Source organism: Eurosta solidaginis, chromosome 3 (genome assembly GCF_040869045.1).
Source record: "Eurosta solidaginis isolate ZX-2024a chromosome 3, ASM4086904v1, whole genome shotgun sequence".
Taxonomy (NCBI): Eukaryota; Metazoa; Arthropoda; class Insecta; order Diptera; family Tephritidae; genus Eurosta; species Eurosta solidaginis.
In genome coordinates, this window is record NC_090321.1 from 19532385 (window position 1) to 19543618 (window position 11234).

Sequence of the window (11234 nt, forward strand, 5' to 3'; positions counted from 1 at the left end):
ATGCAAAATAGGCTCATGGCTGATTAACAAATTTGCAAAACACTTTAAAGTGAGTTGCTGTCTGTACATCTATCTGTGTGATTTTCCGCATAGGAATGTAGCTTTCCATTCATTGATATCCAGTTGTGCTTAAAACAAAACTAAACAAGTATGTAATACTAATTAATGTGTTAGGTTTAGCAAGTTACTTTGCAATGATCAATTAACATAATTTGGACGATGCGCGAAAAAGCAAATTTCCGGGACACTCCTTACAAAATTTACTGAAGTACAGCAAGAGCTTAACTGAGCCCAGCGGGTTAGGGGGTCAGAATATATCCGCCTGTCGTAAGAGACGACTAAAATACCAGATTCAAGGGGCTGTGTAGCGCAACCCTTTCAGATTACTAGCGCAATATACCTATAGCTTCTCCAAACCCAATTGTCAACCTCACCTATCCGCGGCGAATCCTGTTTCACTAGCAGACGAGGCTCTGGCGAGCCCAAGCTCCTCATGTAACTTGGGGGTGGGGAGGGAGGGATGGCCTGATGGATTAATGTGGCCATATAAATCGTTCCCGAAATGGTAGGACTAGCACCTTAATGGTGCTGTGTTACCGAAGCATACCGGGTCTGTATCCGGCAAAGGACCATCACATCAATAACTTTCCCCCAAAGCCTTCGGGGAGTAACCTTATCGCTACAACAACAACAAAAGCTTAACTGTTGTTGGTATATAAAATTTTCAATTATTAGTAATAGTAAAACACAATTTATATTTACATACTCACGTCATATGCAGTAAATTAAACAAATAATATAAATGTGAACAGTAATTATCTTTAAAAATTTTAAACTTTGCAATTTAAACACCGTATTTTAAGCAGAAATTCATGAGTTATGTTTCATTTGAATTCTTATCAGTTGACCATCCTAAATCAAAACCAGAAGTTAACTAAACACAGCACTGTCTGCACAAAAAGTGGATAAAAGTTCTTTTGCTGGACTTTTACAAAACGCTTTGGTCGCTTCAAGGCAAAGAACGCGACACGGCGTTCTATTTGCCGTCTTTCAGTGAGTTTTACAGCTCCAGCTCACGCTCAATTCTCACGGGAATGCTCTGGATCATTGAAAGACTTGAGAAGCAGATATCGTGAAATTTTCGCACACGTCAAATGTGATAGGCAGATGTCGCCGCTGTTTTTCATTTAACTCATACGGCGAAAGGCTAAGCAGCGATATCTATTTTTGAAAAAGTAGTTATATTAAAGGCCGCGTTGCCAACCTAAAGAGAAGTAATTAACAAATTATTTGGCTCACAAATTGAACCAGACTTCTATCTGGATTTATCTGGCTCAAATCGTTGTTGTTGCATTTACATGCAAAATTATTTATCTGGCTCAGGATTTTGCCACCGGATGATAGCTATTTGCCATCTTTCAGTGAGTTTTACAGCTCCGGCTCACGCTCAATTCTCACGGGAATGCTCTGGATCATTGAGAGACTTGAGAAGCAGATGTCGTGAAATTTTCGCACACGTGAAATTTGATAGGCAGATGTCGCCGCTGTTTTTCATTTAACTCATACGGCGAAAGGCTAAGCAGCGATATCTATTTTTGAAAAAGTAGTTATATTAAAGGCCGCGTTGCCAACCTAAAGAGAAGTAATTAACAAATTATTTGGCTCACAAATTGAACCAGACTTCTATCTGGATTTATCTGGCTCAAATCGTTGTTGTTGCATTTACATGCAAAATTATTTATCTGGCTCAGGATTTTGCCACCGGATGATAGCTATTTTCCATCTTTCAGTGAGTTTTACAGCTCCGGCTCACGCTCAATTCTCACGGGAATGCTCTGGATCATTGAGAGACTTGAGAAGCAGATGTCGTGAAATTTTCGCACACGTGAAATTTGATAGGCAGATGTCGCCGCTGTTTTTCATTGAACTCATACGGCGAAAGGCTTAGTAGCGACATCTATTTTTGAAAAAGTAGGTATATTAAAGACCGCGTTGCCAAACTAAAGAGAAGTATTTAAGAAATTAAATGGCTCACAAATTGAACCAGACTTTTATCTGGATTTATCTGGCTCAAATCGTTGTTGTTGCATTTACATGCAAAATTATTTATCTGGCTCAAGATTTTGCCACCGGATGATAGCTATTTTCCATCTTTCAGTGAGTTTTACAGCTCCGGCTCACGCTCAATTCTCACGGGAATGCTCTGGATCATTGAAAGACTTGAGAAGCAGATGTCGTGAAATTTTCGCACACGTGAAAGACATCTGCCTATCGCCGCTGTTTTTCATTTAACTCATACGGCGAAAGGCTTAGTAGCGACATCTATTTTTGAAAAAGTAGGTATATTAAAGGCTGCGTTGCCAACCTAAAAAAGAAGTAATTAACAAATTATCTGGCTCACAAATTGAACCAGACTTCTATCTGAATTTATGTGGCTCAAATCGTTGTTGTTGCATTTACATGCAAAATTATTTATCTGGCTCAGGATTTTGCCACCGGATGATAGCTATTGTCACTGTATGAAAGAGCACAAATCACACGAAAAGATTGCGCATTGCGTAAGTAAACAAAAGATCAGCTGTTTTTGATGACGTAGCATTTGTTTTTTTTCATTAAGCCGTTTTGATTTATCTACGTATGTTTGTGAAAGTTTTAATTAAATAATTATATTAATAATGCATTGTTCTGTGTTTGGGTGTGATAACAACTACAAGAAAACCAGTGAAAACAAATGTAGATTTTTCCATTTTCCAAAGGATGCAGTATTGGCTAAGAAATGGCTTCATTTTTGCCGCCGAAAGGACGTAGTGAATCTCAAAACAGCATGTATATCTGAAGTGCATTCCACTCCCGAAGATTTCGAAAAAAATATGTAATATGAATTAATATTTTATAATTATATAATATAATTATTAATAGCAGTCTAAAATAAATTTGATACGTGATATGATTATTAATATATCTACATCTTTTTATAAACACCAATATCTGGTAAGGAGTCTTTATTTATGTTTGTTGTGTAGATGCTGGTTGTCCGGCGGATGCGCCCGCTGCTGAACCTGATTGTCATGTGTCTGTTTTTTAGTGGTCAAATTCTTCGAAAATTTCACGTAAAACACGAAATTTTATTGGTTCTCCTATATCCACGAATAAAGCATGCTTAGCACCATCTTCTAGTGGATATTCCCATACGCAAGCTTGCTCAGCTTCCTCGAACCGGGAAGGATGTTGTAATGCAGATGGCGGTATTTATATATCATCAAAGAATCCAAGGGTATGTATGTATGGGACGCGCAATCCCTCTGTAGGATTATTAAATCTTTAAGCGATATGATATCTTTGAGCGCAATGCAGAGACCGAATTTTAATAAAACCTGTTACAATAAAATGCCAGTTTAGTAATTTCACATATGCATACACATATATTGAACTTACCTTATTGGATGGTGTTCTTCAGTTCTGCGTTCTGTAAAAATTAAGGTGGTTATTAAAAGTGTATAGGGCATTAATAGACCTCTCGCAAGATAATCTAAGAATCCTAATAGCTATTCTTACAGGGCACTGTAGACTGAACAGTCACATGCAAAACCTGGGTATAATATCGAACAACACATATCGATTTTCTGATCGTATTGTAGCCAACTTCATTTCCCAATTTCTCGCTCATTTCTGAGCTATAGGCGCTGCAACCCACATGGCAGCTACACGTCTAGGTTGTGCAAAACAGATTCGTAAAACAAACCACAACTATTGAAATCTGAAAAGATGAGATATAAAGTTTCTAATTTTTCAAATTGTGCTGTATTTTACCTGATGCTCCTTTACTGCAGCTATTAGATCCTCTTTAAATGGATAAACGATGTTGAATATAATTTAGCACCATTGCATGCTATAATCTGTATCAAGCCATTGATTATAGACTTGCAACAAACTCAAATGATCACCATGTATATGATTGAAGTTCTTACGAGCTGTAGCGGCATGTATGATTTTATCTTTTGGAGGATAGAATATTGCGCTATTCACAGAAATCATCACAGCAATTGATATCAATTCTTCGGAACATTTGAACCTAAAATTACGGAATTCAAATTTAATAATCCTGTCTACAAAGTATGGAATTCCGATTATGAAATCAAACTAAATTATATGCATTGGGTAGTTACATTTCAAATTCGGAATGCAGTTTTTCCAAATTTCTACTACTTCTCACTAGCAAACAGCATTTTACCCATCAACTGGAAATTCGGCCATACGTCTACCCAATTTCGTTAGTTCACCATGATGGTTGAGAACACCCAAAGCGTATAATTGTTCTAAACTAAGACAAGCGTTCATATGGCGGTGGATCTGAGAAGTCAAAGTGAATTAGATCATTTACACCAAGTGCTTTAAGCATAAGCACAGCATTCCCAAGATTTAAAACACATTTGCCCGGCGTAGTGCGTCCAGCACGTCCTTCACGCTGATTTGCTGATGCTTTAGAAATCGGTTCAACCATTAACGATTCCACACCAGTATGAGAATTAAAATTATTGTGCTTGGCAAAACCAGAATCTATCACATATATAATGTTGTCAATTGTGAGCGAAGTTTCGGCGATATTTGTTTAGATATGTTAAAATCATAGTTGACCGATAGGAACGATACATTTCTCCGATACATTTACGATTAAAACCATTTTAGTTAAACAATAAAATTATTAATTAAAATAGGTAATAGTCTAGTTGAGGGGTCGACTGCTAATACGCTACAAAAAATATCGAGAGAGGTGTGAAAAAACGCGTATTAATCTCGAGAACAATAATCCGATGGCGGAAAAGAAAAATTTTATTTCTGTCCGGAGATATTTGCAGTTGAAGTTGTCGATTTCCATGTGGTTGTTGTTGTGTTTTTACCCACCAAAAAAATTGTGCATCACCGTGGCGGTAGCCACGGTTATACCACACACCCGGTCTTGGCATGGCGGGATTCAAGGGGTTGTGTAGCGCAATATATAGCTTCTCCAACCCAATTGTCAACCTCACCTTCGAGCGGCGAATCCCGTTTCACTAACAGACGAGGCTCTGGCGACCCCGAGCTCCTCATGGAACTTGGGGGTGGGGAGGGAGGGATGGCCTGAAGGTTTAATGTGGCCATATAAATCGTTCCCGAGATGGTCGGGCCAGCACCTTAATGGTGCTGTGTTACCGGAGCGTATCGGATCTGTATCCGACAAAGGACCATCACATCGATAACACTCCCCAAAACCTTCGGGGAGTAACTAATCGCTACAACAACAACAACAACTTGGCATGGCGTAGCCCAGGGTTATTTTTTATAAGCGCAGCCGAAAGCCGCAAACGCAGAAAGGTGTTCTGCGCAAAAATAATATAGATCCCACCCCCGGTTTCGGAGGTACCCGCGGGTCTTTTTCCGGTTTTTCGTTAATATCTTTTGAACGAGTTAAAATTTTTATTCTCCGCCTTCGGATTATTAATACTGATGTCAAGACGCGTCGTTTGACACCTCTCTCGATTGTAGCGTATTAGCAGTCGACCCCTCAACTAGACTATTACCTTAAAATAGAATAAATTTACACAAAAACATGCTTTTGTATATTGCAATAAAAACAGCATAGCTGTTCGCTCGAGTCAGCTATGACGTTTTTGCGCAGAACGAAGCAATTTTGAGCTCGTGAATGTGCAATCTACACAATGATTTCTGGTTGATTTGTTGATGTCGTATAAGCTGATCTTATGAAACACAGCTCGTAAACAAAAACACATGTTCATTCATTTGTTTACAATTTTTCTGCGCCGTGTTTTTGGAAAATATTGAGGAATTATGACCGATGAAAAATTGGCAATGAGCAAGCAATGGACGGACGAGGAGCGCCTGGCTTTGGCGACCAAATTAGACGAAGAATTGGATGCATTCATTGATAGTTTGGAAAAGAAGCGCTATGAGGAAGGCTGGCCGGAAGATCGCTGGCTAGAGGTAATGCTGATTAAGAGTGAAACAAGTAGAAGACTTCAAACTTAAAATTGATATTAACCACTCTTTAGGAAATGGAAAAGCATCCGTTCTTCATGAAAAAAGCACCACAACCTGGTGACGAAGTACATCCAATGTTTGAAGGTTTGCAAAAACTAAAATATGATCCTGAGGAAAACACTGCGGAGGAGCTGGCGCTTAATTATAAGGAAGATGGCAATTTTTATATGAAGCATAAAAAATTTCGCACAGCAATTTATAGCTTTACAGAAGGTTTGAAAGCGAAATGTGAAAAATCCGAAGTAAAATCTGTGCTCTACAATAATCGCTCAGCAGCTCAATACTTCCTAAAGAATTACAGGTAAAATATATGGTAATGCTTGATGTACGTTAATTATTATAATTTTCAATATTTCAGATCTGCACTTAGTGATGCACAACGCGCACTGGAATACAATCCTAATTATAAAAAAGCACGTTGGCGTGCCGCCCAATGTGCCTACTTTTTGGATAAATTTGAAGTCTGTACACAATTGTGTGACGAAATACTTGAACGGGATGCAGACAATAACGTAGCTCGAGATTTGCTAAAGAAAAATAAAAATAAAAAAGTAAACCGCTTAGCATTGATTAAATGTTATGATATTTTTGAATATTATTTAAAATTTTTGCAGCTGGAACTTGAGCGTAATCAGCGTAAAGAAGCCGCTGAAACCAAAAAGCGTCTGACACGCTTGCAACATCTAATTGACACTCTTCAAAGGCGCAATATCAAATTCGATGATCAGAAGAAAAATAGTCCAATCACAGAAGAGTTACTGCGTCCCAAGCTCCTACCAATTGAAGATTACCCGTTGCACTTAGACGATGATAATGAGACTTTAATATGGCCTGCTGCATTTTCGTATCCAGAATTTTTATTTAGCGATTTTCAACAAGAACTGTGCGAAAATGTCATGTAAGTAAAAATATGTTAAATATTAGTTTCCTTGTGCATATATAAAATATGTATGCATTGTTCTCTACTGCAGCATGGATGACTGTATCAACGATATGTTCAAGGAGCCCCTACCCTGCGACAAATCGAATAGTTATCGGGCAGGAAATTTGAATGTGTTCTATGAGAATCGTAAAGTGGGCTGTGTGCATAAAGTTGATTTAAGCAAAACCATTAAAGAGATTGTAAATGAAAAGGGGTAAGTGATAACATTAAGCTGGTATTATAACATAATGTTCTTTGCTTTACCAATCTCAAATACTTTTCATATTCCGCAGCTTTTTTGTTACTGGCGGATCACTTTTGTTTTATATAGTACCGAAAAATTCTCGCATAGAAACTGAATTTGTTAATCAACAAAGAAGACCGTTAGTGTACGCTTAAGGTTTGTGGATTTTGCTAGTTTTAGGAAAAAAATGATCATAATTATGTAGGTATGTATATATGTATGTACTAAAAATAATTAAACAAAGTATATATGAAAATCGCAATCCTCATTTTATTTAAACAATATTGGAATTCCGGTGGAGGTTTTCTAACAGTGTTAGAATTCCAAAACAGGATTTCTGCATTTTCAAGTATTGTGAATGTATCACTTGCTGTAAATCAATCTACTCATAAAGTCGCTGAATACAAGTAATCCTGGTGTTGAACAGTTTCTAAGTTGGGTAACATTTTTTATTTGCAACAGTTTTTTAACTATACAACATTACTATTCGGTTTAATGTCATATACATTTTCTTATCGTAAACGCAGGCTAATATGTTTTGCATACAAATACATGTTCGGTACAAAAAGCGTTAATTTCGACTGTCGAAAGCAATGAAAAAGCAGATATGATACAGAATGGTAGAACCAATGTTTAAAAATAATATCAAAAAGTTTCACATCTGCATTCTTTTCATTTGTATATGTGACTACTTTGATGTGACCTATTTACATATTACATGGAAAATAAGTTTTTGGTAGGAGATTCGTTATATAATTCGATATGTTATCATACACAAAATTTAATTACATTTTGTGAGTAAAATAAGAGTATAAAATCATTGGTAAAATTATTTAAAATAAAAAAATACATCTATGGAATTTGAATTCAATACAATAAGGATATAATTTTACAACTAATTACCTATGTAGATATCTCACTGGTATCAAATATCGTATATATCATTTGTTCCTTTGTTTTAAAATTAGTTAGGCCCACTATTTTTAAAGTCTTTTGAATTTAAAAAAATTATAATTTTCTTATTTGCCTTTGAAACCGTATATAATTATGTTTTTAGCGATAAAATAGTAAAATAATAAAATTCTCTATTTATTTTTTCGAGTTATGATAAATTTAAAAATTAATTTGCGTGTTTTACACTAATCCAGCTAATTAATTAAAAAAATATCTTTTCGAACAAAAAATAACGACTTAAATGATTTTAACTAAATAACATTTTGTACATAAAATCATTGCACTCTTGTCAGAAACGTGAATGTGCAAAACGCAAATATTTGTGCAATCAGGTTCAGAACTTTTGTGAAACGATCAATGTTTAATAAGGTGAACCAATTAACTGCAAATCGGAAAATTTTCACACTCAAGCAGCTGACAAAAGTGCAAGTGTTTGTAAACTATCTTAACTATTTTCTACTACACTGGGTATATTACATATCTATTTTACAAGCTTTCACATCTAGTTTTATCCTATGCATGCAATATTTTTTCATCTACACATTTACTACAATTGTTTTCAAAAATACTCGCCAGATGCTGCATATACTCTTGGACAATGTTTTTGTGCTAATATACCGTATGCAGCATTAGCGCCTACTTTTATACGCCTTTGCTTTGAATGTTTGTTCCACACGTGTGCTACATACGAGTCCTGCAACCTATTCATTGTCTCTGTAAGGTATTGTGCCTCAAAAAAATGCTCCCAATTTCTCCATGGTATAGCATAAAATGCATCTCGTGGCATTACGTGGAAGCCCATACATCGTTTAGGATCTAGCATTAGCTCAATATTATTGGTTTTGCAGATATCATTCATGACGCGCGTTATAACGCCTGGTCCATTGTTACCCCAATCTTTACCATTGAAATTTATCAAAAAGTCGTAAATACATTTTCCAGCAATTTCATGACCAAATCCATCAGGCGCGAAATTCATTACTCCTGCCGCCAACGATGCACTTGACTCAGCACCGGTATAATTGGGTGGTAATTTTTCTAAACTACGTAAGACTACGACATCCATATCAAGATAAGTACCACCCCAACGCCATAATGTTAGATAACGCAAAAAATCAGAAAGATGTGAAAGTACATAACTGAAAGTAAATATAAATGATGCATACAAATTTTACTTTTATTCACTGTATTGTTTTACTTAGATCTAAACAGTTCCCCTTCTTTGAGCCATTGATACATTGGTGTGCCAGCTGCATAAGTCCAAAGGTTTAAATTTCGCAAATGTACGTTTGGATACCGGAGTATTGCTTCTATTACAGGTATCGTATTATTGTTATCACGATAGGCCGGACTAGCGAATAGTACAAAAACATTTAAATTAGGATTGTGTAATGCGGCCGATTCTATAGCACACGCTTCCCTTGCTGTTAGTTTCATCATGTTAATAGGGGCGTTTCCCATATATTGAATATGACTGCGTATTTTTTCATTCGAACAACTGGTTTCATGAAAAATTATGCTTTGCCCATTGGAGTTTGGCTTTGGTTCTGCCAGCATAACGTCTTCGAGAAGGTTAGGACCGAAAGTATACTTATTTCGTGTTGAACGATGTCGATGCTCATTCAGCGAGGCAGTCGATTGCAATGGACTAAAGCTATTCATAAAACAATAACGCATATCTCCTCGGTTCATGTTGGCACCATAGATTATGCACCAACTGAATGCCAAAAGCGATAGCATTACTAATATTATCCACTTCATTCTCGGTTTGTACATCATTGTACTATAGTATCTCTGATAGGAGTGGCGATTCTAATTGTATACAAACATTTTCACATAGTACTCAGCACTTTAGACATCGTTTAAATTATTTTGCAAAGCCAACCTCTGTGAAAATTTGGGACTTTCATGCAGACAATTTCGTCCTTATGTTGAAATTTCCATGGCAAAACACAAATTTTACAAAGTTTAAACAAATAAATTCCATCGAACTGTACGTACCCTGTAAGAACACTCTCAAGAGCAATGCTGCTAGGCCTACATCCTGTCAAGCGAAGCAACGCATCAAAGCGTTCTATGGAAATGCGGCATTAAGGCCAATTAATGGTGACTTATAACCATAACTAGATAAACAGCTGATCGAACCTACCTTTTGGAAATCAATATAATCGATTAATGGTGCCATACCATAACGCCACCGTGGTGTGATGGTAGCGTGCTCCGCCTACCACACCGTATTCCTTGGGTTCAAACCGCGGGCAAAGCAAGATCAAAATTTTAGGAATACGATTTTTCAATTAGAAGAAAAATTTTCTAAGCGGACTCGCTCATCGGGTGGGCAAGCGCTCCGGGTGTATTTCTGCCATGAAAAGCTCTCAGTAAAAACTCGTCTGCCTTGCAGATGCCGTTCGGAGTCGGCATAACACATGTAGGTCCCGTCCGGCCAATTTGTAGGGAAAATCAAGAGGAGCACGACGCAAATTGGAAGAGAAGCTCGGCCTTAGATCTCTTCGGAGGTTATCGCGCCTTAAATTTATTTATTTTTTTTGTTTACCATAACGCTAACGCCATAAACATATCATAACCAACCAATTGGTTTTTGGTTTCTCGCCATATCGATAACCTAAACATATTTGTGTTGGTGAATTTAATAACTTTTTGTTGATTTTATTCATTGGTTTGGATACGTTATGACCAAGAGACTTATTTTTTGTGGAATATGTTTGTAATTTTTTGCGTTTTCTTCATTTTTATGAAATTTTCACGATTTTTAGGTTAAGGCACCATTAAACGATCACATTGGAGATGGTTATGGATATGGTAACGACTATGGCATTGGGGTTAAAGAAGTTTAATTGGCCCTTTAATTTACAATAAATCGCCAATAAATAATCCACGCACAACTTCAACAGGAATTACTAATATGCGTCGAAAAGATCCGGGAAGGTTTCACAGGACGTGTTTAGACCTCAATGCCAAGTATCAGAAGACGGAAAAAAAAATTCATTTCCATCAGACGATATTCAATTGTGTTTCACCAACGGCCTTAAAGCTCTGAAAATTAAAATATGTAATTTC

At 36.7% G+C, this 11234-nt stretch overlaps 2 protein-coding genes and 1 long non-coding RNA gene across 5 annotated transcripts; 1 reads left to right on the top strand and 2 right to left on the bottom strand.

Annotated features, from left to right (window-relative positions):
• Positions 1-2684: 2684 nt before the first annotated feature.
• On the bottom strand, positions 2685-5028 carry LOC137243429 (uncharacterized). Of its 2 annotated transcripts, none has more exons than XR_010950529.1 (5): positions 4232-5028; positions 3811-4072; positions 3556-3757; positions 3436-3466; positions 2685-3374 (listed from the first exon to the last, which is right to left on the bottom strand). It is a non-coding gene; the product is annotated as an uncharacterized lncRNA (long non-coding RNA). The 2 variants fall into 2 exon arrangements; XR_010950528.1 differs by having other exon boundaries at positions 4167-5026.
• A 735-nt stretch (positions 5029-5763) lies between these two features.
• Dpit47 (DNA polymerase interacting tpr containing protein of 47kD) lies at positions 5764-11067 on the top strand. Of its 2 annotated transcripts, none has more exons than XM_067771195.1 (7): positions 5764-5979; positions 6048-6337; positions 6395-6587; positions 6651-6934; positions 7008-7172; positions 7252-7358; positions 10931-11067. In XM_067771195.1, exons 1-6 carry the CDS (start codon positions 5827-5829, stop codon positions 7355-7357), a joined length of 1191 nt encoding a protein of 396 aa, XP_067627296.1. In that variant the 5' UTR covers positions 5764-5826; the 3' UTR covers position 7358; positions 10931-11067. The 2 variants fall into 2 exon arrangements, with proteins under 2 accessions (XP_067627296.1, XP_067627295.1); XM_067771194.1 differs by lacking the exon at positions 10931-11067 and adding an exon at positions 9099-9233.
• On the bottom strand, positions 7451-10170 carry alpha4GT1 (alpha1,4-galactosyltransferase 1). The gene is made up of 2 exons (XM_067771196.1): positions 9355-10170; positions 7451-9295 (listed from the first exon to the last, which is right to left on the bottom strand). Exons 1-2 carry the CDS (start codon positions 9933-9935, stop codon positions 8716-8718), a joined length of 1161 nt encoding a protein of 386 aa, XP_067627297.1. The 5' UTR covers positions 9936-10170; the 3' UTR covers positions 7451-8715.
• Positions 11068-11234: the final 167 nt, after the last annotated feature.

Bases quoted from the DNA above. Each gene is read 5' to 3' on its own strand.
- Dpit47 (XM_067771195.1), top strand. From the start codon at position 5,827: ATGACCGATGAAAAATTGGCAATGAGCAAGCAATGGACGGACGAGGAG. The intron at 6,935-7,007 runs GTAAGTAAAAAT...TCTCTACTGCAG, and splicing joins GAACTGTGCGAAAATGTCAT to CATGGATGACTGTATCAACG. The intron at 7,173-7,251 runs GTAAGTGATAAC...CATATTCCGCAG, and splicing joins GAGATTGTAAATGAAAAGGG to CTTTTTTGTTACTGGCGGAT.
- alpha4GT1 (XM_067771196.1), bottom strand. From the start codon at position 9,935: ATGATGTACAAACCGAGAATGAAGTGGATAATATTAGTAATGCTATCG. The intron at 9,296-9,354 runs GTAAAACAATAC...ATTTACTTTCAG, and splicing joins GGGGAACTGTTTAGATCTAA to TTATGTACTTTCACATCTTT.